At 38.9% G+C, this 21,919-nt stretch overlaps 1 protein-coding gene across 11 annotated transcripts in view; it reads left to right on the top strand.

The window, feature by feature from the left end:
* The window catches only part of GPHN (gephyrin), a 299,653-nt gene extending 279,637 nt beyond the window's left edge, over positions 1-20,016 (top strand). For 8 of the 11 annotated variants that reach the window (XM_086463534.1, XM_086463541.1, XM_086463537.1 and 5 more), the window contains 6 exons: positions 10,166-10,253; positions 12,347-12,420; positions 15,169-15,233; positions 16,505-16,608; positions 17,810-17,906; positions 19,864-20,016. In XM_086463534.1, the coding sequence (XP_086319660.1) occupies positions 10,166-10,253; positions 12,347-12,420; positions 15,169-15,233; positions 16,505-16,608; positions 17,810-17,906; positions 19,864-19,997 (562 nt within the window). In that variant the 3' untranslated portion in view covers positions 19,998-20,016. Of the gene's footprint in view, positions 1-2,551; positions 2,624-10,165; positions 10,254-12,346; positions 12,421-15,168; positions 15,234-16,504; positions 16,609-17,809; positions 17,907-19,863 lie in introns of all 11 variants that reach the window. The other 3 variants (XM_086463531.1, XM_086463532.1, XM_086463533.1) reach the window with 1 other exon arrangement.
* The last annotated feature ends 1,903 nt before the right edge of the window (positions 20,017-21,919 follow it).

Below are 21,919 nucleotides of genomic sequence, written 5' to 3' on the forward strand. Positions count from 1 at the left end.
AATTTCATGCTGTAGAGGTGACAGGTGCAAAGCTAATGCACAAAAGTGTGTCATTCTCATAATTGTCCTCAACACAGGCATGGACTTCTTCCTCAATTTGCATTTATAGAGTCACAACCCAGTAGTAGAACATGACACTAAACAGCAAATAATAAAGGGGACATAACATTATTAAAATCCTCCTATATTTGAAAAGAGAGGGAATCTGTAACTATATTGTTGGAGGGAAATAAAAGCTACTGTAGTCTATTTTTGAGGCATACAGTAACATTTTGAAAAATATTTGGAGACATAAGTTCAGTTTACAAGAGAACTTCAGCCTCTGGGAGCCAAAATATCTCACTTAAATGACTTTCAACCTCCTTGATATCTAGATCATATATATGAGTTTGGGTTCCCAAGTCACTGAGAAATTTTTGAGGATTGAAATTTTACTATTAACACCCTAGAAGAAAATAATTAAAACTATTAAGGCAGTAGATACAGAAAGATCAAAGAAGTGGTCAATGTTGAAGATGGGTCACTGTGTCAGCAATATTAATCTCTTAGAAAACTGGTTATTAGTAGAGCCAAGTATGGATTGGTATGTATAGGACTAAAGAATATAAGTAAAATTTACAGGATAGACGATTATATCCTGAGAAGTAAAGATTTAGGAGATTTGAGAATTGTAGCGAGTAATCTGCTAAATACAAGTTCTAGCCTATGTATAAAGAGCTACGTATCCTATAGAATTAGAAGGGGTTTTTTGACCTTACATTTGTATTCCCAGGACAAGATGACAACAGTATATTATATAGAATTTAGAAGAGGACCATTAAAAATTTTAAGTCATTGAGAGAAGGACTGTGTACTCCAACAGTATCAGAACTCGGGTTGTTTAGTTCAACAAAGGTACTCTTACAAGATGACTTGATTACATTCCAATAATACCGAGCCACATGGAGAATACGTTTGAATGAAGTTTCTATTTCAGCAGCAATGGCTGAAATAGATATTAGACTAATTCAGGCTGAAAATAAAGCATAATTTTAACAGTGAAAATAATTGGTTATTAGGAAAATGTATCAAATGCTTTGATAGATACTCACTTCAAAGCAAGATTGGATATTTATTTAAATATGATCTACAGTTCAAACAGAAGCAAATTTAAGGAGGTTCCCAGACTATATTAAATACCAAATTAGACAAAATTACCAAAATTGTTTGTCCTGGTTGCAACTAATCTCTTAACTTTTACTTCAGAGAATTAAATTAATTTTCGTGTTATACTAATGCACAATATGTAATAGAAGGACAAACTCAGAAGACCACTACCAGCAGAAAAAACACAAGACAGAATGCCAGTCAGAGCTTTGGCTATTTTAATATGTGATGCTCAAATTAATTTGAAACTTTCTGAAAATGTTGGCAAGATGCTTTTGATTTCCTTATCTCTGTGTAATTCATTGTGTCATTTAGAAACATCTGTAGTTTCAGTCTGCCTTCTTGGAGGACATTGTGAGAGTCAGAGTATTCTTAGAGTTTAGCACCTTGCTGGAAAAAGTTCTTCATCTCTGAGACTGCTGTCAGTAATGTTGATGATTAAACCAGAAGCTAAGATCACTTATGAAATCTGAAAGTCTTTTGTATGTCACTTCCTGACACAGTGACCCTATTTCAAGAAACAAAGACTGACTTTGTTCTCTGACAATGGATAGAAGAACAAATGAGGGACTGAAGTCATTTTAGGAAATGGCTGTCTTGGGAAAAGAAAGTCAGAAAGAAATGGACTTCTAAACTTACAAGCTGAATAGTTTCAATATTTTTCTATGACTTCCAAACAACATTAGTACGTATCTGATCTGACAGACGCTTTCTGTGATGACCTACGAGGAGAACCCAGACGTGGATTTACAAGGTGATAAAGAGGATTTTAGATTTAATTTTAGTTGTGTCCATATGCATGCATAACAGTATAATAGTGCAGGCATAGTGGCCCAGTCTTCTCATCACGTTCCTCAGTCAGATAGGATCTGTTTGTGCGCAGAAGTAATCTTTGAAATGACAGACTGCAGCTGCTATGTGCAGGATCAACTGAGCCTGGGCTGGGGACTGGGGAGGGAGTTTGATTTTGTTATTCTTTACAGTCCAGCCAGCTGAAAAGAAGAAAGGGCTCAAGAGTTGCACAATGACGATTCATGACCTGGTCCATTTCGATCTTTAACATCTTATTTTCATTTTTTTTAAGAGAGACATTTATAAATCTTCATGCTACATGAAGATTTTTTTACATTTTACATTTAATTGTCCTACATTTAAGAGTACAAAAACATACATTCAGCTTATCTTTGTGAGAAGCCTGTCCAAACTATACCAGAAAGGTGTTCCCATGCACTCCCTTTCTCTCCCGTTGGCTGGCCTTGCAGAGAGGAAGCATTTCCCATGATGATTTTGAATATTCAGAGCCACCAAGGGGGACACAGCTGGGCACAGAACATCCCTTTCACCCCAGGAGCCTCTCTCCTTCCCTGGCTCTTTATTATACCCCTTCTGCTTCCTTTACCCTCAGGAAGCCAGATGTTTTTAAAGAAGAAGGGACACAGAGCTTCCAGAACACTGCGGAGACAGGCCTACCAGATTGGTGAGCACCGTTTTTAAAACACTTGGGACGTTGAGGCACATGCATGCTCACAGGCAAGCTCAACTAGGTATCCGTCAGTGCAGAGCTTGGAGCACGGATTCTACCAATGGTTGCCATACAGAAGCAAATGGTGTTTTATTCTGTCCATTAAATAACACTACCCTGTCAGTTAAGTTCTTATGCACCAGTGCACTGTAGACATATGTGGCCACACAACGCCAAGAAAATTAAAGTTCTGTTAATACCAAGAATGTTTACATTACTCATCAGTAGCAGCAAATATCTTTATCCATCAAAGCCTTTCCCTTTTGAAAATAGAGCAAATTAGGAAGAAACCTGCTGGAAGGTAGTAGCAGAGTACAACTCTAGGAAAGTCACTGTTAAACTATTCAGTCATACCTGCATACTTGTTTTTCCATTACCGTGCTGATCATCACTAAAGGAGCCTAACTGGAATGTTCATGAAATCTCTAAACTATCCACTATGCTTTTTGTCCAAAATACCTGTACAATTATGTACTAGGTCTTATTTAGAGAGATGGCTTAGTAATATAGATTAATTTACAGAACTAACCTCCTGTCACAGACAGGCCAAAGGGGCAGGAGTGATAACATAAACCACCTGTCATTTTCTCCATTGACAAACAGGAAAATTAGTTTCTATACCTTGATTCTTGTAGGAATTAAAAGTGGGCAGAAAAGTAACAAAAAACCTATCGAAGGCTAGTACCTGAAAGCTTCAGTCATGTGAGGATCCTCTCTGAGGTTAACGGGCCTATTTTCGTAACAAAAGGTTGGAGGATTAAGCTACAGCTTAACATTGGCTTTGCATACTGGAAAAACAAATCTCATAATAACTTCAGCAAAAGAGTTGAAGACCTCTAAGCAAAGTCTTTTTCAGTTCATAAATGTAGCATAAAAAGAACACTCTGCAAAATAGCATTGTTATTTGCAGCAGCATCAATTAAAGGAGCGGCAAAAAGTAACAAAGACAGATTCTTTCATGTTGCTATCAGATGACAAAACATACGTGGTCACATTGAACAAGCCAAAAGCTACTGTAATTATTCCAGATTTCCTCACAAGCTGGCCTGTATCCTTATGGAAAACATACTGCATCTGTTCAAAGTAAACCAGGGAAATACCACAAGGTAGAAGGAAAAAACATTATGAGAACATGATGAAATACACTGGAGAATTTTGAAACAAATACAGTTTCAGAAGAGTGCCCATATGTTCCTACACACATCATCAAAATCAGATCTTCTGCTTTACAAAACCATACTAGTCAAAACACAGAATTCCTGTTACATTCAAATATTCATTCATTGAATTACATTAATTGAAATACATTGAAAAACATTCATCGAATTACATTCAATATTATATTCTACAGAAGTTGTGTTTTAGTTGGCTAAACCTAATATGGCATCTGTTCACTATTCTGCATCCTGTAAATTACTGATATGCAAAATATTCCTCTTGGCCATGAGGTGAGAAGTGGGTGACAGACTTTGTCTTTATGCCTAGCTGCATTCATCTATTCATTTTGAAATCTGCCACCTCAACTGAATGAGCCCAAGAAGAAAAATGAGTTAATCATAAAGGATCAAATCCATATCCCATCTTTCCTCAAACAGAAATGTCGTTGAGCTTGATGAGAGCTCTGTCTCAGTACAATAAGTACAGTCTCTTGTTTTTTTGATGAAAGTTTTACTTCAGTAGATTCTTTGTTGTTTTGGAGGTGTTTCTTCTAGAAGAACTAGAAGCTTCATTGGGAACTTTGCATGCAAGGGGAATTTCTAGCAGGTCCTCGTACCTTAGTTAAGTTTTTTCTTCTTCTGGGAGATCTGTTTAGCAGAAAAGAGACCTCATAAGATGCAAAACTAGCACAAACCACTGCTCCCAGTTTGTGTGGGCATGGCCAGAATGTGCTAAACTCAGGGTACCTACAGACAACACATAGCCTTTTGAAGTTTACAGTCAGCTGTTGCAGTTTAGAGGAGCTGGTCTACTTTGGTCTTTAGTGTGACTGGTGTAGAATCACTGCTAGCACTTCATTTTTCACCATGTGTCCAGGAATCTGTAGCTCCTCTGAATCTATGAGGAATCATGTCTGAAGGGTAATTATTTCATCATATAACTGAAATACTTGAGATGCTTTGAAATAAAGAAAAATGGTAGGCAAGAAAGGTTACCCAGCTCTGCTTTTGTACTCACGATAGACACCTCTGCATGTATCTGGTGCATTGTGGTGCATGCATATCCTTCTGTGTCTGTGTCCAATCTATCTGTAAAGCACACAGGTTTAAGGTGCTAACCATGATGGTTTGCATGCACAAATTTTGCAAGTACAGGTTTCCAGAAGACCTGGGTTTATAAAAGCCTGGGCTGGTGCATAGAACAGTACAGTCACAACTGTTTATTAGTCACCCAACAGTAAGAGCTGTATATGGCAATGGACAACAATTGGACTGGAAAAGACTGTCAGGTAACGAGGTTAATCTGAATGAGTGAGACTACTGTGGTAAAGAACTTGGTGGAAATGGTCCTGAAAATTAGTGATGAACTACGGATTTTGTACTGTGACAATGACTTGATAAGTCAGTCCTAACTAAATGTTCCAGCTCGATTTTACAGGGATCACTCATTGTACTGCAGAGCAGCAGGTGATGCAGGTCACCATTTGTTGTCACTCATTTTCTAAATTAAATTATAAAACCGAGCAGTTTAATTGCATGTATCAAACTGCTGGTGTTCAGGGTTATGTCACAGGAAAGGCTCACAGATTTGTAATTAATGACAGTGAAACACAACAATAGGATCAGTAGAAGGGAATTAACAAAAGTTGATTTCTGTTTGAAAGAGAAAATTACACTGTAATTTAGGGTACTTCAAAATGGCACTTAAAACATAGAGGATTCTTTGATCTTGACTGTACTGTAGCTATTTCTTTTGAGAGAGATAAGAGAAAAAAATCTTCTACATGGCTGATATTTTAATGAGGCTTGCATCATTTTCTTGTTTGAGCTCTTACGCTCCTGTGTATCTTTTCAGTTCAAAGACAGCTCAGTAATCAAGTGCTGCATAACAGTTTTGCACAAACTAGCTTTGATAATCAGAATTTTTCATGAATCCAGAAGGTGTTCCTGTTCTGGTATACTGCCATCCTGCAAGCCCTCTCTTCAAATTAGTGAAATCAAGTGGCACATCAGCTGCAATGTCATGCATCTGCCTACTGGGTTCTACTCATGCCACTGCCACTATACAACAGATATCCTCCAACTAATTTCCAGATTGTATGGCTCATTCTGTTCCATAAAAATAAACAGAGAGGGTCAGGAAATTGAGGTAGTAAAGTAGATACTCTGTTTATCAGACTGGCAAAATTAGCAGAGAATATAAAGATACATTTGAAAGTACATGGACTCTTTATGCAAAGCATTATGTCTGCAGCTTCAAAAGTGCGCGTGCAATACACATAATATTTGTGCAGACACAATCTGCTGTAGATGGGAATTTATATTGTTGAGAGAAAGTTTGTATTTGTGCTTACTTACCTATATGAATAGTTTCGTAAACTGTCTGTAATCCTTATAGAACAAATTTTTTTAGTTGTATTTACAGAAGATGCTGGGATGTGATCTGAACCAATGCAGAGAGTATAATTTTTTTAATCAATTGCAGCATGTTAGAAAAGCACACTCTCTTCTTGTGCACAATGTCACTTTGACTTTGAAAATCACCAAATGAAACAGAATAATTTTGCCATCTGGAAATGAGAGTTCCCATCAAAATCTATTTTACATTGATTAAGGTGTTCACCATTGTATTTGAGCACCTGTTACAGTTCTGTCCGTGAAGGAAAAAAAAAAACAAGAATAACACTTTCACAAGACATTTTAAAGGATTTATCATAGTAAATTAGACCATTAGTCTAACTAATCCAGTGTCCTGCCCCTAGCAATGGCCAGGGCTTCAGAATATAGCTTCTGATTTGTCCCTGCTCAGACAGTGAGTGTTACTTCTCAGCTTCATGGTGATTTGTCGCAGGCCTTTTAGAGTGATCATGTCCTGTTATGCTCAGATGCCAAAGTTACTTTGTCTATCTTTCAGGATTCAATAGTCTTCAATTATTTATTCCCTTTCCATGTCAATCTAAAGGAGCAATGGGTCATTGTTATACAATATATGAAACAAGAAGTAGTATCTTGTTATCTGATTATATTAAATATGTGTTAATATGCAATTTGAATGATAACTCTGAATTAAATCCACTAAAGGCAAGGAAAATGTTTGCTTCCATGTTGATTGAAGATTACAGTGGGTGACTCCTGTAAGGAGTGTTTTGTGTTAATTGCAGAGTCGTGGAACTGCCAGCCTCAAGGAGGACAGAAAGTTAGACGGACCTGAGTGACAAATAGAAATGTCCCAAATATAGAACCGTAGAATCACAGAATGGTTTGGGTTGGAAGGAACCTTAAAGATCAACTTTTTCCAACCGCCCTTAAAGGGAAGTCTATAAATGTCTCCTTTCTTTAGAATAAAATCCAAGCTAGCGTAATCATTCAGTGTATTACAATAAATTGTCTATCACATCTTTCATTTTGGAAGAAATGAATGCATTTTGCAACTATCTAAAGATTATATACGGTGCTATTGGTTGGATAAAAGTTTTACCGGTAGAATTTTTAGATGTCTTGCATTATACAGATGGTAAAGAAAGGGATATATCGCACAGGTCGTTCTGCTGGAAATGCTAAAAAAATGCACCAAGTCCAGTAATCTTCAACTTTTTGCATGACATGTAATAAAAAACTGTATGATTAACTACGCCAGGAGTATGCTGCTCTCATAAACACAGGTGTGAATTGAGTCCTTACCTGGTTAGAGTTAGGCTTATTTTGGGTTTGTGGTTTTTTTTTTTCCTTTGTTAAGCAGTTTTATATACACACACACATATATATATATTCAGTGTGTAAGTAGGAGCACTTCCATTCTATTTAACTTTAACAACTACTAAATGTAGACTCATTTGCTTTTTACTGTTCCTTCCATTATTCTCAAACCACAACTAAAAGCAAGCACACTTCTTAGTCCAAAATTAGGATGTCCCCAGACAGGTGGTCTTGCTACCTATGAATAACTTTTAAATAATTAAGCAAGATAAAATGAAACAGCTTGGAGCAAGCTCCAGATAAGGTCCTCAGCTTCATCAGAACCTGAGAAAAATATACTGAAAGCAGTCGTAGCCTAGTAATAGTGGCCTGTGTGTCTGGCTGTCATCAAGCTTCAGGAAGGCCTATATTGACCTGCGTAACAAATATATATTCCTTGCTGCATTCCAGCCTGCACCCTCATTGGCAAGGATTAAGGAATACTTAGAACTTGTGAGACTTTTCCTATTACAAACTCTATAATAATCTTAAGGAATGTCTTATTACACACAGATGACTGCTTAGGTAATCAATATGGAACAATTGGTTCTGAAGAAGACACTGACAGCAGCCAACAACGAATTTGCTTCTTTCCTCTTGCCTTCAACAACTAGTGAAGACTTGTGCTGGTTTTTGCATAAAATGATCATGAGATTTCAGCTGAGAAAATGTCTCTGGTTTGTAAAGAACAAAGAAGGAGATGGTTTTGCTTGAGTGCATATGTTTTATATTTTCTCCCAAAGAAAACAGAGTTCACCCATTCATTACAGGCCATTTAGATTATCCAAGATACCCAGTGCCCTAAACAAAAGTCCTGGAGGCATGCCACAGTATCTGCAGCCACTGCTTACTTTAAAAAAATGGCAGTGCGTAATTAAATCTGATTGATTACAACCTACAATGTGGCACCAGCAATCTGCCCTTCTTTCTGATGTAGTTTGTTGCCTACCTCTTACAAAGCACTATGGCCCTAAAGAGTGGTTGGAACTGAACACAAATAGGAAAATTTTCCTGGATAACCACACTTCAGTGCCAAAGAAGATGCCGCATCATTCATTGGACATGGTGGAGAAAGGGTCTGGAGTCTTTCTGCCTGTGAGGTATAACCAGAGTAGAGGACGCTTGAGGGCACTCTGGTGAGGAGATGAGGCGTGTGCAGGGTTGCATGCGCTTGAGATACCTACTCAGTGAGGGAGCGCAGTCTTTCTGCATCCCATAAATTGTAGTGCAGACAGCACCACGTAATGCTCACTGCTGCTTAGATTTCACTAAACCGTGGGCAAAGACTGGATGGTCAGAGGAAAGGATTTTTCTTTCTGAGACCTTTTGAAACTTCTGCTAGTCTCTGAAAGGTGAACCAGAACTTTCATAGTCTTTCTAATTTTCCTGTTTCCATTTCGAACCCCAAACTAACTGCAGTGCTTCTACCTTTTAGTGAAATGTAGCCAAAGCTCCTGAAGGACAGCCTACATGCCATTTGCAGCCTGCAAAGCCTTGATAACCCGTAACGGCACTTTGTAATTGTAGCATGGCATTTAACTGAAGTGCTGTATTCCAGGTTAAGTCCTTTATACAGTCCCTAGCGTTATTGCCCATTTGTTCAATAGCATTCTAAGAAGGAACAGCCTCCCATGAAAAAGTTTCGGGATCATTGAAGTAAAAACATACTGTTGAAGGAACATTTCATACAGTCATAGCAATCAGTCAGTTCACAAATGTTAAATGCAAAGTATGCATTTAATATATTGGAAATTCTTTTGGATTCCTTTGGTCTTGTGTAGGTTATATTACCAAGTTTCTCCGCGGCATGCCCTGAAGCTCTGAATTAGTATCAGTACTGCTGTTATACAGATAATGGCTACTTCAAAGTTTCCACTTTAGATCTAAAACAAAAAAGAGAGTAAAGATACCAAAAGTGAAATACACTCAGCTTCTATCCTTCAGCTTCACAGTTGTACTCTTTGTATGGAGAAACATCACAGCTCCCCTTATACTGTTTCTCATGAAGGTAAATAGACACTTGAACAAGATAGATTGTGCTTTTTCAAGACGAAGCAGATGTACATCTGGCTTTGCTGCAGAGCCCTCTAATGGAGGACATAAATGAAGGATTTACTCCCACTTTTCACTGATGGAAGCTTGAAATGGAGCCTTACCCCCATTTTTGCACACATCAAATAAGCTAAACAGGTAGTTCTGCAGCCTGCTTGGTGGCCAGTAATTTTCATGTGTCAGGTCCCTTTATGTAGCCCTGTCAGTTCATCTAAGTCATAATTTGGATTGCCACCTACTGTGCAAATTACACGCTTTTAGATACTTGTATTAGTGTTCTTCAGTCCCAACCTAAAGTATCCCACTGTTCCTGTTGCAAAGCTCTTAGAAAGAAAGGTGCTAAACAGTGTGGTGTTCACTTACTGAAACTGCAGTTCTTGAATAGAGCAGTGTGGAATCTTAAGAAGGAAAAGATCTTCTAGTATCCTAGAGTTGAGTCTACTTCTTAAAATACGTGCGTGTGTGTGTGTACATCTGTATGTGTGCACACAGACACTTACTTACACTGAAATAGTTCCATGCCATTAATCTGCTTGCCTGTTCTTTTCTGTAGCCCAGATGATTTACTGAATGCACTGAATGAGGGTATCAGCCGTGCTGATGTGATCATTACATCAGGAGGTGTATCTATGGGGGAAAAGGTATGCTAAATTTAAGTATGACTTGCTACAATATATATATAAGAATTTCAAGCCAGAGTCTGTCGTCAGAGCTTCTGCCTTTGTATTAATGTTTATTAAAAAGGGATCTTACTGGTTTTGGGAACACTTAAACGTGAATTAATTAAGAAAATATCCTTCAATGCTTATTCCCTCTTTTCTTATTACTGTGCTATAGTAGGCATAGTACAACAGGGAACATTTTAATTCTTGATGTGAGTGATCTGCAAATGTGTTTTTATTTAAGGAATGATTTTTGTAGCTGTGATGAGGAAGGTGCTTGCTTAATAGCACATGAAGGCAACAGACTTCTTTTTATTGTTAGAGCAGGTAAAATGTAGATAGAATAAAGCTACTTTGAAAGTACTTCGAAAAGCCACCTGAGTATATAAGTAGCTCTTTCTTACTCAGCAGATGTTTCCTGAATATGCCAAAGCTATATCTGTTACAAAAATAGTTTTATCACATTTTGCGCCTGATAATCCTACGAAGGCAATACATACAAGACACAGTGAGCTGATATATTTGCCTTTTGAATCATTAACAGAATTGTTGATTGAGTTCCTGTTGGTAATCCCTGTGCCAAAACCATCAAAGAAAATAGGGATACACAGATGCTGGTGGGGCGTAGATGAACCTGCAGGACATTTATTAATCATGACTTATGCGAAGGAAAACTCAGATTACTTTTTGATCCCAGGCTGAATCTGTGAGTTTGGCAGGTAAAAGAAACATCTCTCCTTTTATAACTAAGAGATACTAAAGACAGTCATTAGGAGATGGCAAACATGAGTGCTGTTTTTGTCACTTTTCTGAGTAGAAATCATATTGTTGGATACATCATGAAAATGGATAACTGGTTAAACCAGTGCCAAGTACTTGTGATCCCATTATTGTTCTCAGTATTCCTGGAAAAATAATCAAGGATAAGTGCTGGTCTTTAAATTGGGAACGTGGCAACATAGTGCAGACACAGGAACACTAGGAAGTGACTGGACTGCTCAAGGGTCTGGCTAATTTCTCCCCAGTCTGAATCTGAGGCAACAGCATGAAGTCAGTAGGCTCCATATTCCACTGATGGTTAGCCCTCTGATTCTGCGCTTTCAACACTTTTAATGAAATAACTGCGAACATCCAAAACGTAAATAGAAAGTAAAAACGGGGTTAATGCAATCAATAATTGATAATTCATGCCTGGCTGAAAAAAGTTGCTGCTTTCCCAGTATGAACACACACACACAGAAGGAAAAGAAAAAAAAAGAGAGAGAGAGAAAGAGAGAGAGAGAGAGAGAGAGAAAGAAAGATGGCAAAACTGCAGGGGAACTCAGATTTAATGCTTCCAAAGTCTCTGTTCACAGATGACTGTTAGGTCCTGTGTCTTTAATCACACTAAACACAACAGACAGGATGCTGCATCTTTGAGCACAACAATTTTCAATAAAGACTAAATCAGTAATTCAGTTTGTTTTAATAATTGGATCGATTGTGTTTATGCAAAATCATTTAGCTTGAACTAATGTACAAGCCACCCACAGTTTTTCCTTTCTAAGGACTGTTAAACCCAACCGCTGTGAATTAGACCATGTCCCCAAGAAATTACAATAATTACAGTATCCTGGAAAACTATGATTTCTACAGTACAGTGTTGATTTCAAAAGTACTAGGAGATCTCTAACTCTACTGCTAGATAGCTTCCATGGCAAAATTTAGATAACTTGATGATTTTAAGTCTTAACTTTGAACCATAAAGGCTTTTTTCCATTTTGGACATAATGTTTTAGTAGTAGGTGTTTGTGGGGTCCTCTAAGATTCTGATGCTGCAGCTGACTTTTAAGTAAATTTATTATGATGTCCTCGTGGAGTCAAGTTTGGCGCCTAAAATGAGTCTGATCTTCGCCTCTTCTTTTTGAAAATACTTTCTTTCAAATACTGGAAGTTCCCCACTGGACTGTAGCACTTTCGGGAGATGAAAAGTTTTTCATCTTCACTTGATATTAATTAATTGCTTTGAATGCTTAGATGATGTAAGCCACTTTGATGTTACTTAATCGATTTTCTTTTTTTAATTTAAACAGGACTATCTTAAACAGGTGCTGGATATTGATCTTCATGCACAGATTCACTTTGGCAGAGTTTTTATGAAACCAGGGTAAGAAATCTTTCTACTTAGGCAGCATAGATGGAGGCTATATTGGGCCAAATATCCTATACAAGTGCTTCATTAGATTTCAGTCTTCCAAATACACTATAAACCACATGGTAGCTATATATGGGAAAAGAAGCAAAATCAAATCTTATTCAGATTTCTTATTCAGTCATCATCTTTATGGGTGAAATGAATTGGAAAAGAGAGATTACTTTTTATGAGCAAGAGTTATTTCTCTGATAACTGTTGCAAATCAAGTTTAGGGACTGGGGGGAAAGCAGCTTGGTATAAACATGGCCACAGTCTTCACTGTGGTCACAGAGCTCAGCTATTGATATTGTTATGAAATAACCAGGAAATACAAGAACATTTAACTGCTCCTAACTCCTTTGCTTAAGGAGGATCTCGTTTCACTTCAGAATTTGGGTAAGTCATATTCCTACAAAGCAATTTCTTAGGAGAGGTGGATTTACGGCTAATGTACAACTTTTTATCTGATTGGCATATTAAGCATAGTAATTTTAAGTTAAACACAATCCTTTATGTGTTTAGTTTGCCTCAGAAAACTGTTTCACTGTTGCTTTCCTTTGCTGTAGCACTGCTAATTAATCAGTCTGGAAGTGTGCTTTATAGAGAAAACGAGAGCTACATGTATTAAAAATAGAGAGTTCCCTTTCACAGTACAGTAGTGGAAAGATGTCTGCAGCTCAGCCTCGATAACCAGGGAGTGCAGTTTGTTTGCGAGCTAGGTTGGCACGGTCCAGTAACACAAGGCCAAGTGCAGTTTTGGGGAATGATTCCTTCTAGCCCATGACTGTTGCCAGGGAGCAGAACAGAAAGTGAGTGTTTGCTGTGAAAACAGACAAATACGTTCACTGGCTCTGCATACAATCCAGTGAAGGACTGCATGTGGATTTGGTGCTTGTGCTGCTACTACCAGCACCTCCCTTCCATAAAAGGAACAAGTGAGCTGAAAGAATGTTTCTGCCCCTGCTGGATGTAGCCCAGGCGTATGGAAACTGCTCACTGCTGCTGTCATACTGCTACAACCAATGTGGGGAAGTCCCAGCAGCGGGATCTGCACTCCAGCCTCTGCTGCTAACAAGAATGGATTACCTGATTTAGAGAATTCAGAATATTAAATTCTGGTTATGGCTAATCTGAAAGCGAAGGTAATTCTGTCCTCTGGTAATCCCTCTGTAGACTTGTAGCAATAAACTTTTAATAACTAGCCAGGAAAGCTTTAAGAAATCTTATTTTCCCCAAGCATCCATTTTCATTTTATGCCATAAGAAAGGTATTTCCTAATGATACCAAAACATTTGGTCATCTAATCTTACTGAGAATGTAAGCACTTTCCGTTTCATTGGCTGTAGTGCAATAGCAAATACCGTGTCTTAGTTTTTATTAATTCTGTCTTAAAAGGCCTTAGGTAGGAATTGCGATTACTATATTGAGAAAAATTCCCTTGAGTAAATCCAAGAGCGAAGTCAGAATTTACTTCGTATGCCTGTATTTTGATGTGCTACATGACTGCAGAGTGATGCCTGGGATTTACCATTCCCCTACTTGATCTGAAAGCTGCTGAGCTAATGTAAGGTTGTATCTTGTCTAGCAGCACTGCCAGAAGAAGGTACTGGAAGACTTTACCGGTCGTGGTGTTGAAATCTCATATGAGAATTGAGAGTCTCTAGTAAATATGAATTAGCAATTAGATTTTTTTGTACCTCAGTTTGGGCACTGGTTATAAGATTTGGAGGTCTGACACATAGTTCTCATTATGTTAGAGACATTTTAAAACAGAAACTTCAAACTGGTAAAAAAACCCTCCAAACTTCAACTTCCCCTGGTCAAATAGGATATTGATTACTCTTAGCAGATACACAAAACTAGGTAGTAATCACCTAAGTGTAGCAATCTCCCAAGTTGCTGCTGGTCAGCAACTGTCGTCTCTTGACCAGGTGATAGTCATTAGCTCAAGATGAAGCCAAGGAACTCAGCCTAATGACTGATCCTATAAAGTATCATTTCTGATGTTGAAAAGGATGATGTTAACATAGGCATAAAGAAAACTTTTTTTAATAAGTCCCTTTTCTTAGCCAGCCACATTCTTGAGCCATCACATTACTGTCCTCTTTGTTTAACTGTAATAGCCCTGATAACAAATCACTAAAGATCACTCAGGAGCAGCTCTGAAAGGCAGAGCGAGCTCTTTCCTGATAGAATTACGTCTTACCTGCAGCTCTGCCTGTGTGTCTGAATTTGTTCATCTGCAGACTAGCTAGCATCTGCTGCTCTGAAATACTGCTCCATTGTCATTACTGCTGTAGACACTGGAGTAAGGGAGATTAGAGACAATAATGTTACAAAAAATTTGGAGACCCTTATATGAAAAACAGATACAGCCCTGTAACTGCGTAATGTCAGTATTACTTCTTTGTTCATTGACTTCTAGCATTGAAGACTGGATTTAGATTTTTGATTACTAGTTGATCTGCTCTTAGATGTTTCCTCACAAGAAGCAAAATCGTCCACTTAAAACTTCATAGCTGAATACAAAGAAAAAACTAATTGTTCTTCATCACAAAGAGAGGATTATACCCTCAGTATGGAATAGGCAGCAGGTGCTAGTGAACTGCTGAGAGAGAGAGAGATTCTGTTTTGTTTTCTTTTCCAAACGTTTTAAATAATAACGTAATAATGTTCAGTCAAAGTCTAGTGCAGATATTAAATAGCTTTCCTTTTCTGTAGCCTGCCAACAACTTTTGCAACTCTGGATATTGATGGCGTAAGAAAAATAATCTTTGCGCTCCCAGGTAAGATGTTTTGGGGATTACTTTTGTTGCTGTGTATAGATGACAGACAGGAAACAGAACAGTGATATTTCACAGCACCTGTGTCTGGTGCTGGCACCCCTAAGGAAGGTACCTCTAAGGTTTTCCCAGAAATTTCCAGAAGAGACAGACTTACAGGGATATACTAAGGAGTTCCTTCTTGTTTCTGTCCGCAGAATTTGCTGGTGTATAAGCACCATCCAACAGTTTCCTTGGGTTCTGTAAGTGGTACTGTGCAGGGGTGTTTTTTTTCCTACAGCTCCCTCCACCTTCACAGTAAATGTTCTGTGGATATAAGTCAGTGCATCCACTCTGAAGTGTGGAAAATGGAGACAGAAATGAAGGAGCGCCAAGGAACGTGTCACAGAATATTCTTTTTTCTCATGATCATGCAGTGGAACCAAACGAGGGCAGCATCGCTTCACCTCCTGCGTGCTGCCTCGCCTTGGGAAATCACCGTGTTTGGAATGAACGACCCCTTAGGGACCTGGCTACAAATCTCTACCCTCCTAAATCAGGAGGAATTTATTTTATTCTTACTGCTCTGGCTTCGCATGGATTTCTGACTACACAAGGAGTCCTGTTCTGGATAAGCTGTTGGTTTTCAGATGTATCTCTGGTGCTTTTTCTCTCTCTTGTTTTAGTTGCTGCAGTACATTTTTTTTTCCAGGAGAGAGATGGATGGAGATCTGTCTGATCATAGTATTTATTTTAGAACTGTCATCTAGGGAAGTCCAGTTGTGTAAGTGGGTCTGACAGATGTTGGTTGTACACCTCTCTTCTGTGAGTCAACAGAAAACTTATAAATCAGTAGAATTCTCCTCAGAATTTTACTAAATTTTGCCACTCTGTTAGGGAATTGAAAGTTATTTTTCCACAGGTCTTGGAAATGTTAACTGTGAATCAAAAGCCCTATGAGCTAGGACATGTAGCTGGGCACAATAAACCCTGCCCAAGCCCCAGACAGATCTGGGCATAAGACAAAAGGCAACAGATGAGCAGAGGCATGTGGTGGGGCCTGAGGAACATGGGACAGTTCTGTCAGAGCAGGATTTCAGCACACCATCAGCCAGAGAGTGTAGCTTTCAACAGCAGTACTTGCCACGTGCCGCTCCAGTCTTCAATGAAATGTTTACCGTACATAGCATGAAAGGCTCTTTAGAGTGCAATTGCTGTACAAACGTGAGATCACTTCCAGTATTTCACAGAGTAGGTCAAGAGGGAGTCACCACCAACTGTCCTTTGTCCTACAGGCAACCCTGTGTCAGCTGTTGTCACCTGCAATCTCTTTGTTGTTCCCGCACTGAGGAAAATGCAGGGTATCCTCGATCCTCGGCCCACCATCATCAAAGCCAGGGTAAGAAGCTTGTCCTCTCTTTAAAAATTATCTCAAGATGTTGAAGCACAGTTCTTTGGGCTCTGAAAGGCTGTCTTGTCTGGGGAGTCTGAGCCCTAGACTGATTCTGGCAAGTTGAAGGAAGTTCACACAAAATAGAGATATATTCTCAATCTCTGTTAATGGTAATATTCAGTCCCATAATTTCTAAGAGTTAAATGGCCCATCTAATGGAGCAAGATATACAGATGCAGAGGCAGCCATTTGCCAATCAGGCAGGAAGGACGCTTTCATCTTTTTAAAAAAAAAAAAAAAATTGTTTTAAGCTGTGGTAAAAAATGCAGAGCAATATGGGAATCCCTAAAGAGTTGAATAGTTCTGTATTAGCAATGGAAAATATGAACTTTAAAGCCTTTCTGTTCTTGAGTTATTTATATAAGTAACCCACATGACCACTCTAAGCAATATAAATCCCTTAAACTATTCATTTCACTCTTACAAGAAATCATGGATATTGTAACTCTGTTTAATAAAGATTCCAGGCTTGTTATTATGATGTATTATTCTTCTATTTTTGATTCAAATAAAGTACCAAGGAACACATTACCTTTTATAGTTTTCCTAGTGTTCTTGGCTATGCACTTTTCTCTTACCACTTATCCTGTGTCTCTCTTTTGCCCTTCCTCAGGCATCCAGATATTTCTTTATCTCACAGCTAAAATATTCTCAAACGGAGAGCAATTTGTAGTGACCCTTTTGCATGAATTTTCCAATGTGATCCATTAAATTTGGTTGTGAGCCATCCCCTGTATGACTTTTTATTTCAAAGATTGGCCATTTCCCTTTTTGGCAGAGCTAGCAGGATTTTGAATGCAAATAAAACTTTTATCTTTATGCAGTTTAAGCCAGAGACCAGAAACTATAAAGCTTTTTTTCCAGAGAAATACTGTCTTTAATCTCCCAGTAAAGGAATAGCTTTGGAATATTCCACTTAATGCATGTAGACTCTGTCTTACACTTTGATATTATAATATCACAGTTGTATTTCCCTTAAATACTGCAGTCTCTACCTTCTGTGGCTTTTGATCTTGCACTGGGCACCATCTGACCTCAAAATGCAAGTTTTTAAAAAGTCTGTTGAAAACAATTGAGCAGATGATTCCATTATCTTAGTGCAACCTGAATGCATGAAATTTTCATCCTTTCTTTGCTTCTTCTACAGTTATCATGTGATGTAAAATTGGACCCCCGCCCAGAATATCATCGGTGCATACTGACTTGGCATCACCAAGAACCACTACCTTGGGCACAGAGTACAGGTTAGTGCCCAGTCACACAGACTGACAGACGCACTCACACAGGTCTTTGCCTTTCTCCATAGATGTCTGAAAACAACCAAGCGTGTGCAGGTGTTTTTTCATATAACCTTCCTTGTGCAGACTGATGTGCTGACATACTTGTGCGCATGCATACATTAGTACAAAGTTCAGTCATGTCATCTTACCAGCTTCACCATCAAAACTTCCTTTGTCTGAATAACCTGCCTTTATGCATACACACAGAGAAAATACATCTGTATGCTTGCGTACGTGCACACGTTCCTTGTTAGAAACATCCACCCATGCTTACTTGCACTCACAGGCACATTTGCTTACTTTTGCTCTTGTGCATGTGCTAAACAAACACAAGTTGGGGTGTAGGTGGGAACAATGCAAATAAAAGAAGTGTGAGTCTAGCTGAACTAGAAAAGTAGAAGAGATAGCAGGGGCTGTATGTGTTCTCTTAAAGCAGACTAAGACTTTTATTAGTCATGTTTGCCACCTAGGGATACTTGTGGATACTCAGCTGCAGTTGAGGTAAATACTGTATTTGAATATTTTTTTTTTAGCTCTATGCTGTGCCAGTTTCTCAAGAGATTCAGGTCCTTAAACAACTAATTGTCTTCTTGCTACATCCAAATCGTTCAATACAAAGCGCTATATACAAGTCCACAGGTCAAACATTAGCTCAAGCGCGTCTTACTGTTTACTCAGAAAAACTTCTTACCATTGACTCCCAAGATCACACAGCCTCTGACACGTTTCCAGGTATAACTCAAGGTATTATTTACATCTATAATGCTGTATTTGGTTTAAGTCTGTTTTGTTCTGCACCACTTCTGTCCTTACGGAAGCAGACTGTCTGGAATGATTCTTCCGTCAATCTGGAAGTATGAAAACCAAGAAACTAAAGGGCATGGTTTCTTACAGCATTTTCATTTTTTTGTCAGTACTACCAATACGATATTGTTTATCTTCAGGACATGTTGTGAAGCTCGGTGTCCCAAACAAACCCCTTCTTTTGAGGTGGCATGTGTTATGGATTTACACAGCCAGCCACCATAACAGGGTCCAACCCTAGGATCCCGCTGAAAGATGTAAAGTCCGAGTGAAGGTTTCCAAATCCTCTTTTATTAGTTCTCAGGTTACAGCTCAAGCTGGGTGCCTGTGGAGAGAGACCCCTACCCCACATCACACCCCTCAATTATAGCTGTACCAGCCAGCACCCGATCCCCAAATCCAAAAGCCTAATTCTGGTCAGTGGTCTCTTGATTTCTTACTGGTTTTCTTTGCCACTGGGCTGGCCGCCTTCTTAAGTTGCCTCATTCTCTTGGAATTGTTTCCTTGGCCCTTATCTTCTTCATTCTGCTCACATCTGCCAGATTCAGCTAGTTCTGTGTTATCAGCATTAGTTTTATTCAAAAAGTTTAAGTTTACTCTCCAGCAGTTCTTGCAGCCTAAGGCTTCAACTACTTCAGCTACTGGTGCTAAGCTACTAAAGCTAAACAAGACTATTCAAAGAGCAGAATACAGGTAACCAAGCTTATTCTCTAACACTGTATTTAAAAACATTCTAGACTGTGCTGGGTTTAGTCTTTGTACAATCAGAATTAGGTACACAAATTGAAAAATCAAGTCATTTTGATAGGATTAGAAATTCCAACAGAAAAGCAACTCGCTATGATCAGATATGAGGTACAGGTAGTGTGGAAGGCTGGACAGGAAAGCAGTCAGCAAAAGGAATAGGAGTTTTGAGAGCCAGAGCAACGAGAGGCTGACTAATTCTCTACAGAATTCTCGGTTTCCATCCACCTCAGAACAGTGAGATCCCAGCTCTGTGAGTGAGTTAGCAACACGAACAGCTTTGTAAGAACAGCTCTTGTTTCCTGCGTGGTGTGGTGCAGCATTTGAAACTAACTGAAAACTTAACTGGAATTTTTCTCTCACTTTCCTGTAGGGAATCAGATGAGCAGTCGTCTGATGAGTATGCGCAGTGCCAATGGACTGTTGATGCTACCTCCAAAGACAGAGCAGTATGTGGAGCTTCACAAGGGGGAGGTGGTGGATGTCATGGTCATTGGAAGGCTATGATGTCACCAGCAAGAGCAAAGCTTTGATGCATGTCCACATATCATTGACTGTATCCTGTAATATGCAACGGCACAGCTAGTTTTTCTGATTTGGATAAAAGTTGATCAGTATAGTCAACATCTTGAATTATATTTCAAATGGAATTTAAATAAATACCTTTTAAAAAAAACCTTTAAAACAAATCTTAACAAAGAAATTTATTCTGATTATATCAAAGCAACTTTTTCCTTTCCTTGCAATTGCTTTGTGTGTTCAATGCTAGTTCTAATAGCGGTAGCTTTTAGTAGACAGCAGTAGGTGCCTGCAGAACTTGTGTTTTTTCTCATCTTTAAGATACAACTACTTATGCTCTTAAAACAAGGCTGTCTGCTTATTTATACTAGCGTAGACAACACTTGGATTTCCCTTATTAGTGTGCTTCATAAACGCTTCACAGAGAGCTTCTGCTTGTTCTTTATCTTGTATCTCGTGTTGATGTGCACAGTGCCAAAAGCAGAGTGGCTGCACTGGGAACCCAATGAAGCCCCGAGGTTTTCTCACCTCGCTGCGCATTCAGGGATCTCTCTTGTCCCGGCAGCCACCCAGCTGAGTACTCTTGGGCAGTAACTGGATACCTTTTATTTCACAAACAAGAAAATTGCTTCCTTAAGTGCTGACAGCCTTTTTAACCAATACATTTAAAAATGTACAGAACTAAAAACTAAAAAAAATCAAAGACTGATCTTGTACAGATATTAGTGTTACCAGCATTCGTGTGGAAATTAAATGAGCAAAGAAATAAAACTAATGTTAAACAACTCTGTACCATAACATTTTCTGTAATGATATTGAAACTTAAATGAATAAAAAAAATCCTCAATCATTATTTAAAATTTCACCCGTTTAGCCTTGTTGTTTGAACAAAAAAAATAGTGGTTTAAGAGGGTATTTGGGGTGGTGGAAGAGGACAGGAAGGAAGGGAGAGTAGTGTATGGAACCTAGGGCCTTCCCTCATGTACAGTATCACGAGTGAACTGAAGACACAGAGTGAGCTCTCCCTCACTCATCTCCCAAGGGACAAAATGGAAGCAGCAATCGGGGGGGGTTACAACAGTCAAAGCTGGAGAATGCATTTTTTTTCCCCATCTAAAGCATAGCAGTTGCAAGCAGCCCTTGTGCTGCATGGTGTGAAATCTGATAGAGCATTCCTTTTTTTCTTTTTTCCCATGAGATTCTCTTTTTGATATTGGGACTCTTCAGCCCTCACCAGATTACGTGTTTGGGTAATTTCACCTTTCATCTGGGATTAAGACCAGTGCAGTGCCCTACAACACCTTGCTGCTTGGAGTTTGTGGGTAAAATGCTATCCCACCAACTCCATTCACGAAGCCAGAACATCTGCCTGTAGTATTTTCTGAAGATTTAGGGAGGACACAGAAACTGACTGCCACAGCGGACCAGAGCTGTGGGTCTATGATAACCGCAGAGGAGGGCATCCCTGAGCCTGGTTTTAAAACTAAACTCTTTGCTGTGCAACAGCCTGAGTACTCCCCCGCACAGGCCATTGCAAAGGCTGAAGGCAGGTGGGTACACACTGTGTTCAAGGCACTCCAGGGGCTGGTCTTTCAGAAAAACAGTAACACAACTCCCCGATCACATTTCTTTGTTCTGGGCTACATGTCCACATTTTTGATCTCTCTATGTAGCAGCAGGATAGTACCAACTTAAATTCACAGATGCCTGTATTTACTGTACCAATACTGCAAACCACAGAAGAAGGAAGAGAGAGGAGAGTTAACTCATCTCTGAGAACTAATGTAGAACGCTGCCTGTTATAATCCAAAGGATTATTATACAGTTAAGCGTGGTTACAGGCAGCACATGTAATGAAAATTGGAAATTTACAAAGGACACCAGTAGCAACAACCTGAGGGAAGATTGTT

The sequence above is a fragment of the Leptosomus discolor genome, chromosome 3, assembly GCF_034619465.1.
Source record: "Leptosomus discolor isolate bLepDis1 chromosome 3, bLepDis1.hap2, whole genome shotgun sequence".
NCBI lineage: Eukaryota > Metazoa > Chordata > Aves > Leptosomiformes > Leptosomidae > Leptosomus > Leptosomus discolor.